General features: G+C 38.5%; 1 protein-coding gene across 1 annotated transcript in view; it reads right to left on the bottom strand.

Moving 5' to 3' along the window:
- Positions 1-338: 338 nt before the first annotated feature.
- The window catches only part of LOC126418814 (GDP-Man:Man(3)GlcNAc(2)-PP-Dol alpha-1,2-mannosyltransferase), a 73,237-nt gene continuing 51,957 nt past the window's right edge, over positions 339-21,618 (bottom strand). Inside the window, exons 8-10 of the mRNA XM_050085756.1 lie at positions 20,427-20,625; positions 6,890-7,085; positions 339-3,986 (exon numbers count right to left, since the gene is read on the bottom strand). Coding sequence (XP_049941713.1) covers positions 3,905-3,986; positions 6,890-7,085; positions 20,427-20,625 — 477 coding nt within the window. The 3' untranslated portion in view covers positions 339-3,904. The remainder of the gene's footprint in view (positions 3,987-6,889; positions 7,086-20,426; positions 20,626-21,618) is intronic.

Below are 21,618 nucleotides of genomic sequence, written 5' to 3'. Positions count from 1 at the left end.
TACCTGTGAACTTAACATCTATGGCTGTTCCAGGGCAGCTATGAGAAAAAGTGCAGATACGTCTCAGGTTTTGACAATTCATTTCTGCATTTGTGTTTCGCTTGTTCCTTTCACATATCTTTAAATAATGAAAATAAATTTTCTTTAATAAGAGTATTTGCAATGTTGATGCATTTTTTTCCACAGTCCTCAAATATTGTAGAGGAAAGAGAAAAGAAAAATGGACTATGGGGAATAAAGGAGGCAAAAACAGATTGAAGACATGAAAAAAATTAATGAACAACCCAACACTGCTTTTTATAAAGAGGAGCAGAATCAGTAAGGAAAGGAACTCTAAATTCCTTTTTACAAAGACTTTATTTTACAGAATAATACAAACATCATGTAATAATCAGTCACAAACTTAACAGTATGTTCTGTGGAATTTACAATTTAAAATCCGTATAATCTTTGGTGTTGTACATAAAATTATCTCCCTTTGTAATGCTACCCACACAACTGATATATCAGTTTCACAATTCAAGAAGAGCTGGCTGCCAAATACATTATATAATAATAACTAACAAGCATCACTTTAGCAAGGCACAAGAAAAGAAACTGGGCGCTGATGACCCCACTGTTTAGTGCCTGTAAACCTCAAAAAAAAAAAAAAAAAAAACACACACACACACACACACACACAAGAAAAGAAACAAGTGTGTCATGTGGGTGTCAATGTTACAAATTAAGATTTTCATTATGTTCTGTGCAGTTCTTTCTGATAAACAGAAGTTATCACTGGGTAAAGGTTAGTGATAAAATCATACCTATTGCAGTGAGAAACATCCTGAAAAAATGTGTTCACATGGTTGCAACAGAAATGCTCTTTTGCTACAGTCAAAAATTTAAAAAAATTAAAACAAACATAATTTTTGACATATTTTTAAGAGATGATTTTTATTACATATTTTGTACTATGGAACTTCAGTGACGTGCTTTCCAACTTCATGTTTTCTGTATAGAATAGTTCTCGTCACACAGTCATTTTTCTGAAGGTATCTCCTCTGCAGTGAGTAATAGTAATCTCCTTTTTATACTGAAAATAAATATTATCTACATATTTCAAACCATCATAATCATTTTAAATGATACTTTATTTTTTGCCCCCCCCCCCCTCCTCCCCACTCTCCCTCATTAAGAAAATTTTTGTGGATTGGCAGATGGTGACAGGTTCTAGTGAATGTCCACGCCAAGAGGATTACAAGAACAAAGGATATGTCGTAGGAAACGTTCCCACCTATGCAATTCAGAAAAGCTGCTGATGTTTGTGGGAAGAATCTAGATGGTACAGACTGTGAAGCACATCGTGTTGGGCAGTATGCTCAGCAACCAGGTCGTCCACCTGTTTTTTGGCCACAGTTCAGCAGTGACCATTCATGTGACAGACAGCCTGTTAGTGATCATACCCTCGTAGAATGCCGCAAGGTGGTTGCAGCTATGTTGGTGAATCACGACTGATATTGCAGGTAGCCCTACCTTTGATGGGATAGGAGATACCTGTGACAGGACTGGACTGGGTGTTAGTGGGAGGTCTTGCGAGTAGATCTATTGCAGGATATGAACTGTGAGGCAAAGGGCTGGGAGAAGGGGTGGAGAAGTGATGGTCAAGGATATTGCATAAGGTGATTGGTCGAGAGAATAACACTGTGGGAGGAATGGCAAGGATAGTGGAGGCAAGGATATTCCTATTTCAGGACACGATGAGAGATAGTCAAAAATCAGTTGGAGAATGTGATTCAGTTGCTACAGTGCTGGGTGGTACTGAGTCATGAGGGGGTTGCTCCTCTGCAGCTTGACAGTTGGTATGTGGGTAAGTGGTAGATGACAGGAGAGACAAGGTATGGAAGATCTGCTTCTTGACACGATGAGAGGGTAATTTCAAGGTATTGCTGGTGTTTGGTGTGGATGGAGGACTGATGTAGAAACCCCTGAGGTGAGAAACATCGAGGAAGGTGGCTTGATGGTCGGTGGAGGACCAGGTGAAATGAATAAGAGAGAAGGTCTTTAGGGACTGTGGAATAGGTGCCCAGACCTTGAAGACATCATCAGTGAATGTAAACCAGCTGAGGGTTTTGGAGTCTAGGTGGTTAGGAAGGATTCCTTTAGATGGCTCACCAACAGGTTGGCATAGGATGATGTCATGCGGGTGCACATTCTTGTACCACTGATTTGTTTGTATGTGATGCCTTCAAAGAGGAGGTGCTGGATGATAAAGGAAGAGAACTTGTGGAGTGCTGGTAGGTGAAATGGTTAATGTCTTTTATATAGGAGGGAATTGTCCAGATATGACATTGGTCCTGTCTGTATCTTATGCATGTGTGAATGTTTTGTCCATTTTTCATGAAGGACTTGGTCCAGTAGCTAAATATAATATAGCAGTCTCTTATCAATAAGCCTATTGCCACTCACCTCCACCACTGTGGGGTAAGTAGCAATCTATCCTTTTCTTACTGTTATTCCATCGTGAGTTATCCATTGTTTAAATATTTATTTTTACAAATAGAATGATGTTCTTATTTGAAGCACATTTGCTAGTTGAATCTGCAAATCTATGTAAACTTCACTGTAGCTGCTTCTCTTTTTGAAACAAAGTATATTAGAACACACAGTGTCAATGCCCATCCACTATCTTGTCAAATGACTGCCTAATTCATTTTGAGACTTGCTGGCTGGCCTCTTGGGAAGTGAGACTGAACCTCCCTTTCCAGGTAGATGCAAAGTTTTCATTCTGTTTTTTGTTCCTATGAACAACTCAATGCTTTCGCTATTTGTTGTCTCCTTTACGAGTAAGGTATATACTCCCATTAAAATAACTTTACAACTGATATTTCAGTGAGTTGAGTGGTATAGGCCAGCCACCCACCAACTGTAGTTCTTTCTGAAGTGCCACATGCTTGCTGTGGTGCCTATTATTTTGATATAGGCCGAGTGGCTGGCTGCATGCCAGCAACACTGGCACCCCACCACTGCAATATGACAATCATAAAGTTATTTTAATTAGGATATAATACGTATGACAGATGGCCTTGGCTGCGTGTTCTGCTTACCACGACTACGGTAAATCTACTTACGTTGGGATCAGTAAACTTGTCATTGCACTGTGACTTAGTGTTTCACATGCTATTCTTCCACAAGTAATTATTTAGGCTGAGTCATTATGCAAACTGTTCAGGAGAAAGGTCTTGTTTGCCGACATGGCAACTCTCCCACTTTGTGCACATCACACAATTTATGGAATAGAGGGAGGCAGGATAAATGCAGAGCATAATATATCAGTAGGACAGAGTGGGCAGGCATACTGCCCACTGAAAGCAGTCTGAGAAGGCTGAGCCTACGTCAATTGAATACAGTTACGGAATGCAGAAGTTAAGAATTTTTAATCAGAACCTTTATCTAGGCATAGTGGTTTCGTTTCATTGGAAACGTAAGTCAGTAAAGATAATTACCAGATTATAACTATCTTCTTTCTCAGATCTTACTTCACACAATGCAGCTGAATGACCTTGACTTAAGTGAATATATGACAACCTTTTAAAAAGGGATGATTGATGAACAATAAATGCCATGTTTCTCTCTTGAATATTCATAATCCTTGCTCTGAATTCTAACATTACACATTCCTGATGTTACTGTATACATTAAATTTTTCTAAATGATAAACACTAGCTTTTATCAAATTAATATTCTGTGTTTTTCTAACACAAAAATGTTGATGCACTTAAAAAGTAATCAATATACCACAGTTTTCATTTGTTTAGTACATGCAAAGAAAGCACCACTCATGGCACACGCAGAAGCTTCGAACAATGCACAGGAACTGTCCAGAATCACAGTAAAATTCTCAAATGACCACATTAATGAACAATCACCGCTGACTGAACAGTGGTTCAACAGCTCTTAAAAATCCTTTGTTAAACTCTTGAACAGAAAAGCGTTCAACAGATGACCTGTGAAACAAATATTTCTTTTAGAATTTTTCAATACTTCTAAAATAAATTGGGAGCAATAAAATTTAATTCACACTTATTTAATTAATGGAAAGAAAGGCTTGATTATCAATATACTTTGTAAACATAACAACAGCTGCTCTCAGATTATACTGTAGCCAAAACATCACCATAGGTATTATTTCATGACACTTAACTTAGTCTGTTTTTACATGCAAATAAATTACCACCATTTGAACTACTGTTACAATGCTTACAATGTAATGTTTTAACAACAATAATAATAACAAAAATCCATCTTTTCTGCACTGGTCTTAATTCGTTACTCAGATAATTCATACTGAAACACTTTGTAAGTTTGCATAGAGTGTGTTATGGGGTGATATGGCACATTAAGTGACTGAAGTTGCTACCAGATGGAAGAAACTCCATTAAGTACGTACCAAACATGTATAATGAAAGTAGTTACTGTTGCTCGCCGCTTTACTAAATACAGCATAAATAGATATTGCAGCACCATACACTTCAGTCATTGGCTATCTAGACGGAACAGGCATATATCTCAAATTTCATTTGCCAGCTATTGCAGTAGGAACTCCAAAGGCATACACAAGGCAAACTGAAGAGCCATAATCACTGACAGACAGAGGTATGTTAATAATCGGCAGTTCAAACATACAGTGAATAATGGTATCCCTTAATGAAATAGCAGCAAGAGGCAGGAATCATAATCTTGTGCATTTAACATGTTGAAGAAGCTTCTCCAGCAACCACTGACAGAACAGGGTGCAACCAACTGCGGAATGTTCTGCACATTGGAATGAACGGTGAGTGTCGTCAGGGGTCAACTGTCATTCTTGGATCATTCCAGTGGGTGGCCGAGAGGGTTGAGAATATCAGCCTTGTTCACAATATTTCAATGAAACATTGTATCTGCAGCATTACCTCAGAAATGATTGTGGGCCCCCTGGTTCTGGAATGCTCAAAGTAGGGACTTTGAAGGTCTGCGACAAACTATGCAGTGAGTTCCTAGACTTGAGCCATAGGGTCGAACACAATATGGTCTCCCCAAATGGGTCAGGTTGTACTACATATCAGAAGCCTGATGCCTTTTATATGTGAATGTAAATGAAATGAATAAAGAGATAAGGTCAAACAAAAAAGGCCGGAATATCAACAACCTAACGAAAAGACAGATTGCTACTTACCGTAAAGATGACACATTAAGTTGCAGACAGGCACAATTAACAGAAAAAGAAAGAGAGAAACACACACACACACACACACACACACACACACACACACACACACACAAGGGTTGGAACTTAAATAGTGGCAACTATTTATTCACAACCTATACAAAAGAGTTACATGTTTGCACCTGTTACTGTCCTTTAAAGTAGTCACCAGTGTTGTGTAGAACCCGTTGCCAGTGATGTGGAAGGCGTAGTATACCGTTAGCAGAGCCTGTTCTGTTGATGGTGCGAATGGAACGGTCTACTGCCTGTCGAATCTCTGGAACAGTTCGAATGCCACAAAGTGCTTCCTTATTCATCAGAATCAAATTGAAGTCACTAGGGAGTATGGTGGATAGTACAGTACTTCCCAGCCCCATCAACCGAACTGAGCAGCCACAGCTTCCGCTGTATGCACCCGCGCGTTGTCGTGCAAAACGATGGATGGGTTGCGCAGAACATGTTGCCATTTCTTTCGCAAAGCTGGGTGCAGATGATGTCCCACAAATGAAGAGTAATACTGTGCACTGATGGTCTGCCGTGGAGGAATGTAATGCGTTACGATAACACCATTACAGTCTTACACGAGAATCATGACAACTTTCACTACTGGGCCTCTGACGCACTTTTGATTTTCGCAGGGACACATAATGACGCCATTCGTTGGATTGGTGTTTCAGTTTTGGCTCGTATGATGTGGCTCATGTCTCATCCAGTGTTACAATACAGCGTAAGAAAGCCTCTCCTTCGCACTCATAGCACCTCAAGTGCGTCTGAGCAGTGTCATAATGCATCCATTTCTGCATTTCCGTCAAGTCATGCAGAACCCATCGTGATGCAATTTTTCACTTGCCCAGGCATTCCTGCAGGATGCGAAGCACAGCCATATGCGCTAATCCAGTTTCCTGGGCGAGCTCACAAATTGTATGGCAGTGATCACTGTCCACTAACGCGGCAACAGTATGCACTTCTTCAGAGATGCTAGGACAACCAGCCTGATGTTCTGTACGGCAATGCCGATTCCCGCACGCCTCTTGAAGACCTCGATGACACTGTTGTGCTGTACGACCTCTGGCACATTCAATCTTCATCCAACTCCATTGTTGCTGTTTCGAAAACAGTGACACCATTACGTTAGACTGCTCGCTAAAAAGTGACTGCTTCCCTCGATTGTGTGCACGCCGGTGACATGGGACAAGCGAGAGTCCATTTGCTTGGAGTTAAGGTAGGTACGTCAACAATGTGTGCTATCAGTGACAATAGTAGATTTCATTGCATAGTGCCTCCATAGCACTGTTGCCACTATTTAAGTTCCAATCTACATATATTTACACAAGCAAGCACACCTCACCCACACACGACCACCATCTCCAGCAGCTCGGACCCGATCTGAACCGCTGGGGATGGCGGAAACATGTGCATGAGGTATGCCTACGTGTGTGAATGAATGTGTGTGCACTAATCTCTGTTTCTAACGAAAGCTGTAGCTGAAAGTTAAAGTAAGTACCTAATTGTGCCTATCTGCAACTTAATGTGTCACTTTTTATGGTAAGAAGCAAGCTATCTTTTCCTTACATTGTTGAATAAATAAATAAATAAATAATGTCTGAAAGGTAGGAAGGTACTGCAAAATTGAAACAAGTCTTAAGCTGGCTTCCTGATACCTACCTTGCAGCTTCTCTAATAGATTTCCTAGCTTCTGGTGACATCCTGAGAATATGTGCAATGGCACTAGCATATTCTTGTTCATCTGCAGCTAAGAATCCATTGCGGCTGCCTTCTGCTTCCTCTACAATATCCATCTGTGGGCCACCCGACCGATGTGCAACCATTATCAGACCGGCTGCCATGCATTCTACAACACCTGCCACCCACAAAAAATGAAATTTACTTCCATGTTACGCAATATGCTTTATGCAAATTTCTAGTACTGAAAATATAGCTGTAGTTTTATTTGGTAAAAATTTATTACGAGACTACTGTTCTTGATTGTGTTCTCAACAGCACTAATCCTCAGTGACTATATATATTATCAAGTACAGATTTATGACACTTAGTTACAATCATCATCTGTCATCCAAAAAGCAATAAATCAACTACTTTCCATGAAAACTGATCTACAGGTCTTCTGACCAACTTTTACACTTTTTGTCAATTTCAACCCGCACTGGTACACAGCTTGACTGCCAGGAGGCAGTTTGGCAAATGTACATACAATATGTTTCATTTTCACTTAAATCACATGTATTCATGCCAGCCACCCCTTCCCTTTACATTTTATAGATGTATTTTTCTTAATTTGCATTAGATTACAATTTCTTCTAAACTATTGTTTCTATTCTAGCCTATGAGTGCTATAAACATAATTTCCAGTAGCACAGGACTGACTCTTAAGCCTAAGTTCTCTTTTCACATGATCTGCACTACTACTACCGGAGAAAAATGGAAACCTCACTGATGTGCAGTCTGTGACCAATATGTTGTTGTTGTTGTGGTCTTCAGTCCTGAGACTGGTTTGATGCAGCTCCCCATGCTACTCTATCCTGTGCAAGCTTCTTCATCTCCCAGTACCCACTGCAACCTACATCCTTCTGAACCTGCTTAGTGTATTCATCTCTTGGTCTCCCTCTACGATTTTTACCCTCCACACTGCCCTCCAATACTAAATTGGTGATCCCTTGATGCCTCAGAACATGTCCTACTAACTGATCCCTTCTTCTGGTCAAGTTGTGCCACAAACTCCTCTTCTCCCCAATCCTACTCAATACTTCCTCATTAGTTATGTGATCTACCCATCTAATCTTCAGCATTCTTCTGTAGCACCACATTTTGAAGGCTTCTATTCTCTTCTTCTCCAAACTATTTATCGTCCATGTTTCACTTCCATACATGGCTACACTCCATACAAATACTTTCAGAAATGACTTCCTGACACTTAAATCTATACTCGATGTTAACAAATTTATCTTCTTCAGAAATGCTTTCCTTCCCATTGCCAGTCTACATTTTATATCCACTCTACTTCGACCATCATGAGTTATTTTGCTCCCCAAATAGCAAAACTCCTTTACTACTTTAAGTGTCTCATTTCCTAATCTAATTCCCTCAGCATCACCCGACTTAATTTGACTACATTCCGTTATCCTAATTTTGTTTTTGTTGATGTTCATCTTATACCCTCCTTTCAAGACACTGTCCATTCCATTCAACTGCTCTTCCAAGTCCTTTGCTGTCTCTGACAGAATTACAATGTCATCGGCGAACCTCAAAGTTTTTATTTCTTCTCCATGGATTTTAATACCTACTCCGAATTTTTCTTTTGTTTCCTTTACAGCTTGCTCAATATAAGAATCATATATACAACCACTGCAAATGTCTTTGCAAATAACTATTTAAATAAAATGCTTTTATGCACAATATACTTGTGCACATTTCATAATGTGAGACATACATGTGTCAGAAAAATACTTAGAATTGGTATAAGCGAACAATAAACTATCAGGAATAAATGGCAGGACGCTACAATAGATGTGTGACGTACCAGGTGATCCAGCAGAAACCAGCACAATGAATGTTTCCAAAATTACATGTGTCTTTTGGCTCAAAGTGAACGTATATAAAGACTTTAACAATTGTGTAAACTATGTGTGGTGAAATCACGTGTACGCTTCTTAGACAGAAGTGATCTGAATCGTAGTTTGCCTCGTCGTAGGGTTCTAGCACAAACAGTTCCTAAGCTATTGAAGAAGCAGTAGCTCTTTTAAAAGTATCAGCTTTACTGTCAATTTTACTATATTAAATGCAGGTTCAATAAACACAAGCAGTTCAAAGCAGTTTAATGATAGTCCATTGTTACTGCAGCTCCCAACAGCTGCTGCAATTTTTTAATGTACACCTTCACTCATTCCAGATCTGTGAAGGTGGTTGTTCATGAAGGAATCCACAGAAAATAATGAATGAGTGAGTGAGTGAGTGAGTGAGTGATGTACAGGGCGATTATAATTAAAGTTAAACTTTTAAACCACTGTAGAAATAATACTACTGGTCAGAATGATGTTAAACTGCAACGGAATATTATCGGAGAAGGGGGAAAACGTATGGCAGAAGAAAAATAAATAGGTGCAAAATGTAGCAATAGATGGCACTGTAAGCTTCACAATTTAATAGTGGTCAACTACAAATGACAAATGAATCATACAACAATGCCTAAGGTGTACATTTGACGTTAAACAAACTGTACTACTCAGTGTGCATGGATGTACAGGTGTGATACTGTTAGATACGTAAGCCCATCCACCATGGCAAGGTCATATCACGAATGGGAAAAATTGGTATTGAATTGTTCTGAGGCGAAAAACTGCATAAAAAGCATCAATCAAAATCAAATCAGATTATTAATATCTGTGTGACTGGTGTAAAATATGTTCAATTTGCTGCCACTGTTTTCTGTAACAAGTTGAAATCGAGAAACAGCATGTTCCACAACTGATCGAAGTGTTTCCGGGGTCGCATTCGGATTGTGTTGTGCAATGTGTGCCTTCAGTGCAGCTAAGTTTGCAATCAGAACACTGGACACAACATCTTTCAAATAGCCCAAAGCCACATGTCACACAGATTAAGATCAGGTGATCTGGATGGTCAGGCTGTAGGGAAATGTCAGCCAATAATTCCAGCATTTCCGAAATGGCGCTTCAGCAGCTGCTTAACTGGATTTGCAATGTGTGGAGATGTGTCGTCTTGCATACAAATGATCCCATCCACACATCCACCCTGTTGGAGAGCTGGAATGATGTGGTTGCACAAAAGACACTCACAGCGCTTACCAGTGATGGTACAGATAACAGGACTGGAATCACCTGCCTCTTCGAAAAAATAGGGCCCTATAATAAATGATGCCATAAACCTGCACCACACAGTCACCTTTTCAGGAGGAAGTGGTGCTGGTTGATTTGCAAGTGGATTTTCTGTTGCCCATATTCGACAATTCTGTGTATTGATATATCCTGTCAGATGGAAGTGGGCTTCATCTGTCCACAAAATCTTCCACGTCCAACCACTGTCCACTTCCATGCAAGCAAGAAATTCTGAAGCAAAGTTCTCTCTTGCTAGCAAGTCAACAGGAAGCAACTCTTAATCATGGGTAATTTTGAATGGATAGCAAAGAAGAATGTTTCATAGGATTTTACGCACCGTGCTCACGGGTATGTCCAATGTTCAGGAAATTCTCCATGCACTACACGTTTGCACACCGCCACTCATCTCCTCCTGCATTGCTGAGGCCACTGCTTCCACTGACGTCAAATCAATTTGTTTCCTCCCTCTACCCGGTTGCACACCAAACGAACCTGTCTTTTAGAATTTCTGAATCATTTTCTCAAGACCCACGACAGTCATTGGACCAATGCCTTTTCTCAAACCCTTCAATGTGCGGAACTTCAGAGCAATGCGTGCACAGTCATCACTCTTGTAATACAGCTTTGCAAGCAGAGCGCAATCCTGTATTGAGACAGTCATGGTGAACATCGCAGATGCGAAAGGATGAAAAGCTGTGTACCCGGAGTGTTTATACCAACTTCAATGGGTCATGCACAAGACAGGTGTTTTCATTTATGTATTGTGACACATACAGTGCCATCTATTGGTCAAATTTCACACTAGTTTTCCTTCTTCTGTCATACATTTTCCCCCTGCTCCGATAATATTCCATTGCAATTTGACGACATTCTGACCAGTGGTGTTATTTCTACAGTGTTATGAAAGTTTAACTTTAATTATAATCACCCTGTACATTACATTAGCATTCTCTCAGTTATTAGAAGTAATGTATAGTACTATGTGTCAGCAAGAGCTGTGTGGAAACAATTAGGAGAATTCGTCAATTTTTGTAGATGGACATTGATCATTAATCATTTCACATCAGCTAACATGCCTAGCTCATAATACTACCATCAGTTCCTTGCTCTGTTTGATGACAACAGCTCATATAGTTCCGGCACTGTATATGTAAGTCAATATAAAGCAACTGCATGGCCACACATGGCTATTGCATGCACCTCAGGCTGTATTGTAAGCACATCACTTTCTGTTAAATTTGTTTTCTTTGTGTGTTCTCCATTTCATAATATAATTGTTTGAAACTCACATTCTCTAGTTGCAAAATGAGTTCTAGGCAGTTTTTCTTTCGTGAAGAAGAGGCAATCACAAACCTCGTAAACTGTGTTTTAGACAATCTTCCAAACACAGCAATATTTCAAATAATAAGTGATTTTTTTTCTCCAGTTTAGAATTGTAAATATATTCTAGATATATGCTTATTCAAAGCCTCTGCTGTGCACCCTAAACTCACAGGTCACAAAGAAAAAGCACTGTCAGACTACTGTGTGAGCTTTGAGAACAGTTACTGCAGTTCCCAAAATATTTAACAAGACAATGATATGTAGTAGCCTTTATCCCTTTGCAGTTAAAGAAAAAAAAATGAGCTCACTGTCTGACGGACATCCTGGCAACTGACAAGAAGCAGCTCTGACAAAATATTGTACAGTGCGCTATAGCAGAGGGAATGAAGTGAAACTTGTTAGCAGAGCAGAAAATGCTGTGTATCTCTACATTTACCACAATGTTTTGATACCTGCCATACAAAATCATTAGTGTGGACCTACATTGCACTAGGTGTAACATTTATAAAATAGGCACACACAATATCACTGCAGAATATTTTTTAAAAATGTGTGTCAGCACTTTTGCCAGCAGAGTGTCAATTTAAGTCTTCTAGAGTGCCTACATGCATTTAAACCAGACACGAATGGATTAAGCATGTAATCTTCAATTTAACCTTAAGAATATGCACTAGGGGAATATGCTCTATTGGTCGCTAAGTAATGCCCAATATTTATTAACATGTAATATCAGCGTCAAGTGAATGAAAAAAAATGTGCAATGTGCAATGCTGAAAATAAACTCACAGGACCACTTTTGTAGGTAGTCATCAAATACTATGAAGATAAACTTTCTAAAGCATCTTCTGTCAATGTCAGAGTACATGTCATCGCAGACACAATAGATATCGAGTTTGTACTGCACTCAAATTCTACAAAGTGCTTTGAATAAATGCCTCATCGGCCTCTTCTGCCAGTCTCCCAGAATAGACCAATAAGATGGTCAGCCAGTTTTCTTCACCTTTTTCCATTAAATGTTGCCTGCGAAGAAGTTACAAAATATTATCTACAATGAGGCCCTGATTGCAGTCAAATGTAACAAAAGTGTAGTCATTGCAAATATCTGTCACCACATCAACAATTTTGAATGAAAGTACAATATATATGGTGTGTCAAACAAAATTTATGAATAGATTGAAGATTTCTTGGTAGAGATTATGCAGCACATTATCCTCAACAGAGAGTGGTTGAAAGAAGAAAAAGTAACTTCAGGTGTGACCCACGGAAGTGTGTTGGGACCCTTGCTGTGCACTTTTGTATATGAACGACCTGGCAGACAATATGAATGGTAAGATCATACTTTTTGTACATTATTAGTAATTAGGTACAGTCTAAAGAAAGTTACACAAACATCCAACCAAATCTTAATAAACTTTCAAAGCAGTCCAAAGATTGGCAACTTGTTTTAAATACAACATTGCACAGTTCGCAAAATGTAGAAAATAAATACTGTAAGTAAAATATCAGTGATTCACAATTAGAACCAGTTGAGTTACAAACACATGGGTATAACAGTTTGTAGGGACCCATCATCTAGCAGTAGCATCTTTGATTAGCAATCAAAACGTCCTACGTCCCATGTTCGAAACCCGTCACTGTTTGAATTTTGATTACTAATCAGCATTTGGCAGCCAAAGACTTGCAGCATAAGGAACTACCCTCATTCTGCCGACGGCCTTGTCAGAGAGGGTGGACGAGCGGACAGAGGTTCAGGGCACTCTTGTCCCTGGTGTTGGAAACTGCCCCTGAAGGCAGAAGAATCAGCAATGATCAATGGCATTTGGATGCGAAAGGCAGTCGTTTCACTGCATTAAACACACTTAATGTGCATCCATGGGAGATGTGGCCCATAACTGAAAAAGTATTATGATAATCTCTAAACTGGCAAAATATTCCGGAATAGTCCCCCATTCAGATCTCCAGGAGGGGACTGCCAAGGGGGAAGTAACCACGAGAAAAAGACTGAATAATCAATGAAAGGGTAACATTCTGTGAGTCAGAGCATGGAATGTCAGAAACTTGAATGTGATACTGAAGCTAGAAAATCTGAAAGAGAAATGCAAAGGCTCAATCCAAATATAGTAGGAGCCAGTGAAGTTAAATGGAAAGAAGACAAGGATTTCTGGTCAAATGAGTATTGGGTAATATCAACAGCATCAGAAAATGGTATAATGGGTATAAGATTCATTATGAATAGGAATGCAGCGCAGAGAGAGTGCAAGAGGTATATGTGGACAAGGAAAAAAAAAATTCCCGGACAAAAATACATTTTCACCTGGGTGAAAATACACTTTTTCCGTATTAAGTGACAGTATACTTTCCATCGGAACTGTAAAACTTATCAATGGTTTTATACAGCAGCATAGAATTTCCCAACACTTTAGAAAATGAAACTCAGGGGGGAAAAACAAGTTTTGTAAAGCTCTTTGATGTGCAGCAATATGTACGCTGCGTATTTTCATATTATGAAAGTACAAATTTGAATTCCACTAACAGGAAAAGTTAATGGTTTAACTTAATATACAAGAACAGCAAAGCTTTTGCATATAATAATTGTCCCTACGGTTAATAAGATACAAGAGAAGCTAAGCTTTCACATATAACGTTGATCTATTTAGCGCATGTTACATTTTAAGATACATCACACAAATATGCCAGTAATCTTTTTAATACTGACAATAATCTCTGATCTTCTGGGCTCGAAATTCTTCTAAATGGCTGCTCATCAAAGAGTTTATTTTTAAATGAGAGCAAACACACTGTGATTTAAGAAATTCATCATACAATCTCGTGTGTAGTTCATCTTGCGTGAAAGGAAATTTATTTTGAAAATGACGCTTTTCGAACCACAATTCACAATATTTTCCCATGACCTATTAGAAATAGATTCATTTCAGCAGTTGCCAGAGAGTGCCAGATAAGAGGTGTCACCGAGAGCTTCGGAATTTCGTGAACCATACTAAAATGCATAGTTCACCTTAAAGTGCACATTCGTGTGTCCATATTCCCAATGATGTGGGCCTCCACCTGATATTAAGCTTTTCAGTGTGGTTTCACACGTAAATTTTCTTGGAGTAACAGTACTGTATTATCTTGTGCTTGGTTCTTTATTATGGCGTAATGCCATACATGCTAGAAGAAGAAAATGTACACACGAAATGCAGCGAACAGTTGAAACTAGCCAATAGTGTGGAATTAAACACTTCGTTTCAAATAAATTTACTGCCTCAGCAGGAAAGCTTAATAAAAGCCAAGTTTCTTTAGCAAATCGAAGAAAAATAACTTTATTGTTCTGCAAGGCAATTAACGTTTGACTGTCAGAAAGGTGGAAAAAAAATAAAATCTGAAAGTAGTAACATATTTTAGCCTTCCGCAATTATGTGAATGTATTTTAAATCACTTGATAGCTCCCAGCCACAGAAATACGTCTCGTTTTCTTTTGACGTGAGAGCAGTAACCGAAGAGGAAACAGAAAAGTCACTAAATGTAAACACGGGTCACTTGAAAGCTATCCCCCCCCCGCCACTATAACTTGGACTGCTCTGCTCATCAGAACGTAAAAAAATAAAGCCTTTTCAAAAATGAGTTCATTTTGTAGCGTAGATCTTTCTGAAGAGTCTGATACATAAAACATACATCTTCACGGAAACGTAAGACACATTATTTGATATTAAGCGAGCTGAAGTGCGGTGCCACGCATCTTTAAACGACATTCTTATACCACACGTCACTGTATTTCTCTCTGTGGAGGGATTATCTGTAACCAGAAGAACAAGAACTCATCAGAAAATCCGGACTCTTTATTGCCTATTAGCTAATAACTTGCTCTTCTGTGTGAAATAACATTAAATATAGGATACCTAAAACCAGTAAAGACGAGACAGGCAAGACAGTACATATTTCTTCAATCCTTAGGTCCCAGCGATTTTTCTCTCTAATCTTACTACGGCTTTACATGGCATGCTTTCCTTTCTGTAAAAGAACTATTACCTCATCAAAGTTCGTCAAACATTTTGCTACATGAAAAATCGAAATGTTGTTGTCTAATACTGAAAAAGCTGTTAATACAAATAGTAGCCAAGACTGGTGTGGTTTCTCGATCTGATTAGATCTATTTTGTCACTGTGTGACGGATAAAACAAAATAGGCCTTTCCAACATTGCAGCAATTGTAACACACACCAAATAAGCCAGACTGTTTTGGCAATAATGATCATTTTTATAGTACGACCCAACAATGGGCTGTTATGTACAAATGAATGTTCTCACCACATGTAAATCAAATAAAATCCTCTCAAGTTTCTTGCCACTTCAATCTCCAGTATGTGCATGACAATTCAGAAGGTGCAATGTTTCCTTCCTTCCTTCTGGTGAAGAACATGCATTCCGAAATGTTGCAGACACACTGGCCTAATGCACTTTTGTCAAATTCAGACTTGTTGGAGACTGCAGCTGCTGCACAGTACAGCTCATTGATGACGTACAGCTGCAACCAGCCACTAACAGATTTTAGGTTGTTTTATTCAAAAAGTACCATTACCAATTTTGAATCATTCAAATCGATTTGAATTAATCATCAGGCAGCTTTCACACTTTCGTCACACTACATGTTACATTTGTTTACAGGTGAGATGCCTTATGATTTGAATTAATCATCAGGCAGCTTTCACACTTCCGTCACACTACATGTTACATTTGTTTACAGGTGAGATGCCTTACCATAAACAATAATTCACAGTCACAAACGTATAATAAAAATGGTTGTGCTACAAGGACAAGTTGGGATGTAACTTGCATGACATGTCCGCCTGGAACATCTGTTTTTATGATCTTTTTTTTCCTCACAGCAACCAAGTCTAAATATCTTGTTATACCATACATACGCCCACTACCAGACCAAAGCAAACTTATTTAAAAAGAAGAATATTAAAATAAACTTCCCTACTAACATAAATTACAGCAAAAAGCAATCCATGATTTAAATCCTTCCATGGCCCCCTACAGTAAACAGAAATATAAAAGCTGACATGTGATTCGTGGCCAAAATAATTCTTTGGTAAGGCAGGTAGATGTTTTGAGATTAGATACAAAGAACAGCTTGATGCTTAAGGACTTGGAAACTTACACAAATCTACATTAGCAGCCCACATTTTCACAAAAAATCATTCAGCGAGAAACACTGGGAAAAGTATGAAGATATAACACTTATCAGAAAGATGAGCAAATGTGAGTCTGCTAGAAGAAAGAGGAACACATACAAACAAAAACAGCTCCCTTGAATACAGTATCCTTAATGATCAGACTGAATTGGCTAACAATCCATTCATGAACAACTTTCAGAAGGGACTCCAATATAAATAAAACTACTCCATCTAGCTACAGAAAAAGTAAGGAATCTTATTGTATGTACCCTCAAGTTCAGAAAAAAAACAGACACCTTGAACGACTAGAGGTAGTGACATTTATATTCCCAGGAGATGAATATTAGTATGCTCTGCAGAAATGACAAGCATTTGAACAATGTCGGCATGTGGGTTCAAAGTCAACATTGATATCGTGGCACACCACCACCTCCAGGTAAAATGTGGCTGTTGCTATCATTGTCACTGTACTCTGAAGGTAATGGACTAGTGAGACTTGAGCAGACGTGCAGCATGCCTCGCAGATGTATGCGTGAACTATCAGTTTGAAAGAGAAGGTGTTATTGAGATGAGAGAATGTGATGCATCCATCAGGGAAATTGCTGCTTGTGTTGGACGAAGTGTCTCTACAGTGCAACGGGTGTGTACAGAATGGTTCATAGAAGGCCGTAGAATATGATGAAATGGGCCAGGTCGTACCACCCAGACCACCCACCAAAAAGATAGACACCTCATCTGAATGGCATTGCAGGACCGATCTGCTTCCTCCTTGGTTCTTGTGCAACAATGGAATACTGTAACACAGTGTATGCTATGTGGGTTGAAAGTCCATCACCATTTTGTTACAGCATGGGTTACATGTGCATCGTCCATTTCTCCACTACCTTTGATTAATGTGCAGAAACATGCTAGACAGCAATGGTGTACAGAATGTCACTGGACAACAGGAATGACATCAGGTAGTGTTTTCGGACGAATCCAGGTTCGCTGCAGACTGGGAACACCATCACAGTGATTGTATTCGCACATGACATATAGCGCCCACTCGAGGCCTTACAGTGTGGTGTGCTATTGCATACAACCACAAATCACAGTTGGTGCAGGGCCCTGCGACCAGTGTGACCTACATGAACGACAATCCACAACCCACAACACACCACCCTGGTAACCATTTTTCAGCAAGACAATGCACGACCACATGTTGGTGCATGAACATGTGACTTCTTACTGTCACAGGATGTCAGCCTTTTGCCCTGGCCCGCCTGATCACCAGACTTGTCGCCAATCGAAAATATGTGGGGTATGGTGAAAACAGAGGGTGCTGTGCTGTGATCCAATGCCAACCACCAAAGATGAACTTTGGGACCAGATGAGTGCAACATGGATGGCTATACCACATAACGCCATTCATACCTTATTCGCTTCAATGCCATCTATTGCTCTGCTTAAAATACACAGGAAGAAATAGCACAACAGTCTGTCATCTTATGAACTCTGTACCTGAACAGGTTTGCAAGAAATGTCCTCATAGATGTATGTACAAACATTAATGCTGATTTTTAAGTAAAGGTAACATTCAAAAGCGGAAATGTTGTCCTTCAAAAAACATTAATTGATTCTGAACCAAGATGAATATTTTATTTCATTATGAGAAACTGTAATAATTTACTAAGTGGGTTGCAAACAAGGAATTCCGTCACTCTTCAAGTACTAGAATACGGAATAGAAACGTTGCCAGCTTCCCATCAGCTTTACAACATGATGGTGAAGTTCAGATAAAAAAAGAAGGAAAATTAATCCAGAATGAAATGTCCAAACAAAAAAAATCATATTAAACTCACTGTAATTGCCACGAGAATAAATTACAGCAGTAAGACCCGTCGTTGAAATACCATAGTACCAGCAGATGTCAGTAGATAACTGGAAGAGCAAAAGTTTGAGATTTGGACTGAACCATAATTTTGATAATTTTTTATGCATTTGGTGCTGTTGTTACATATAACTTGTAGCCTAGATGATTTTGCAGTCTCTGTTTCACAGCTGCTCAAGCACAGCATGACGGAAGTGCTGGAGGAGAAACAGTGGTGCGTTACCATATTGGCTGAGAACTACATAAGTGCAGTGAAGTAAACAACCAGCAAATTCTGTCATATTGTCAACCATAGGAATCTATATCGTGTACTTTGGATTTTTAGGAACATCTACCATGTTTAAACTGCAGTTCGCCTAAATCCATTTATGTTCAGAATTTAATGGACTTTAAAATTGGACGAATACTCAACCATAGTATGGTAAAAGTAGAGACAGAGACCAGCAGCGTACTTGTGTGTTTTGGGCTGCAAAATTGTCAATGCTTGCTGTGATGTACAATGGGAACAAAAGGGAGTGTATCAGATGCTGGTTCTAGACAGCCAATGAGATGGTGGCAGGCAGACAATATGCAAGAAACATTCTAACAAACTAATGTCCGCATAAAAGTGAAATACATTATGTATTCGAATAAAAACAGTTGTGTTCCCAGGGCCCAAACTTAACCACAACCCCAGAAATTACAACTTATTCAGAAGAAACAGCCAAATATTTGAGACAATGAAGACATAAATTTTGTAGCTGTGCTATTACGAAGATGATTAAAAATACTTATACCACAGAAGACAGGGTTAATAAATGAAAAATATGGGAAAAAAATAAATGGACCGAAAATTAATATAAACCACATCTTTGTCTTTATTCTAGTCTTCCTTGTATTATTAAAACACAGACAATCAATAAATGGCATAAATTTAGAATAGGTGTAGTGTTAACTTCTTAGGCAGATAGTTTATGTCAAAAAAACAGTTTTAATTTTGATTAGTCAGAATACGTTAAAAATGAACTTTTCTCAAGAAGATTCTTGGAGTCGTCTTATAATTAGAATTGTCTTATACTCGAGTAAATATAGTATTTTGTCACTCTCATAGAATTAAATATTACGAAATTTTTATGTACTGCTGTCAGCACTGTTCATCAAATAGCACATAACGTTTTCACATACCTCCTAATCCACATTTATTTCTCAGCCAATCTGTGAAATAAGTTTTACAACACTGTAGTTCACTAAATTTCATTTATTTCTCTATATTTCACATCATAAATTTAATGTAAAATAAGTTTTCAATATAATATAACACTAACCTGCATTTCCTTTCCCAAAATGCCACATCTCCGTAATATATCACTGTACTGAAGCATCTCTGATACTCACATACCTTGTAGCCACTCCACATTATTTCCATACATTGTAAGTTAGTCATACATATGATGTGGATTTCTAAAAAGTTTTGTAGGTCAACGAAAGTGCTTAATAATGAAAACCAACGAGTAAGTGTGAAAATATCAAAAACTATACTGGTGTGTCTAGTTGGAGAGAAACTGTAAAAGTAAATGTTCCAAGCAGACATTTCATTCGAGTTACATTTCAACACAACTCTATAGCCCAATCATCTTTATTACATGTTTGTAACTGAATTTTTGTTCATCCTTTGGCAACTCACCTGTAAAAAACTCACCTGACAAAAGCATCAAAACCGTCTGATGACGAATTATATTAATTTGAAACTCATAATAAACGTACTTTTTGAATAAAATACCCTAAAACCAATTTCTGGCCAATTCCTGCTGAACACCAACAACACTGGATTGATGCAGCAAGAAATCTGAAGAAGACACTATTGCAGCAAGGCATTCTGACTAATGTACTTTTCACCTACAGGAGTACACACCACATGTTACGGCATGGAGTTAGCCAAATACTATGGAGTTAATGCTCCTTTGTAGCTCATATTTACAAGGGTCATCAAGGATTACTCACCTATTCCAAAGTGCTCATTCCACATCGCATGTAAGCCAATAGAGCCTTCCTCCAGTTCCCGTCTCAGTTCTTCATAAGGAACATTCACTTTGAATTCAACGTTGTTTTCTAGAGATAAGTGTTTGCACAGATCCTTCATGTCCTGAACACGCACATCGTCTTCAGCATTCCGACATGAGCCAACAAAGATGAGACGCAACTGAAACACAATTACTAATCAAGAAGGGGAAGTAAAACTTTTCATCAATACAACCTACATACACTAGAGTAAGTCTCTTACAATTTAGAGATTTCTTCTTTGAGAATTTTCAAAGCTAGATCTTTTTTTCTCTCCCAAAGGACTACATTACAATTTATGCCAAAATATGATTCACAAAAGTGGCACATGACCTTCGAACTATTCAAAAACAAGTTGGTTTTGTTTTTATGGAAAATATTTAAAGGACTGACTCAGTTGCCTTATTTAGGTGCTGTGCTGTTATGCATAGTTTCTGTCTTGGCTCCTGTCTAGTCGTGTAAATACTACACATAAAAATAAATAAAAAACTTGGCTGAAGACACACAACCCCACATTCAAGTAAGAGAGAAGAGCAAAATAAATGTATCATACACTGAGGTTACTTCATGTCAGTTTTTTTTAAAAAAAAGAAGAAGAAGAAAACTAAAACTACTTCTAAGAAATGTTTGTAACAGATTCTTAAGTGTTACAGAAGTTGAACAAAAAACTGACACTCCAATATAATTGTTTTATTGAGTTTTTATAAGTATTACAAACTTCAAGTTACTTATTAAATGTGGAATATTTTCACATCCAAGAAAAGGATTGTGGATTTCTACCTCAGCTTCACTGAGGCCTGAAACGTTCCTCATAGTGTTTTGAACTAGAGATGACATATGAGAGATTTTCCCCTTCCTGTAGTGTCTTACTTTTATGTCACGTCTTTTACTCTCATGATGCTCCTTTTAATTCTCTTACACTGTTCTCTCTCCACATCCTTCACATCCAATCGTAAGCTCCGGTTTTCACAAACTATAACCTTCATTCTTTCATGTTTCTTATAGCAGTGTCAACAGTAGTCATGTTAATAAATTCTTAAAAATCCAGATTTTGTTCAATTATATCTGACATGAGCAACCTCACATTCTGTCAATGTGTTCCATAGGTTCTAATATTTCTACATGATGTGTTTTG

This window comes from Schistocerca serialis, chromosome 9, assembly GCF_023864345.2.
Source record: "Schistocerca serialis cubense isolate TAMUIC-IGC-003099 chromosome 9, iqSchSeri2.2, whole genome shotgun sequence".
Lineage (NCBI taxonomy): Eukaryota > Metazoa > Arthropoda > Insecta > Orthoptera > Acrididae > Schistocerca > Schistocerca serialis.
Note: the sequence above shows the minus strand (reverse complement) of the source record. Positions and strands in the feature narration are given on the sequence as shown.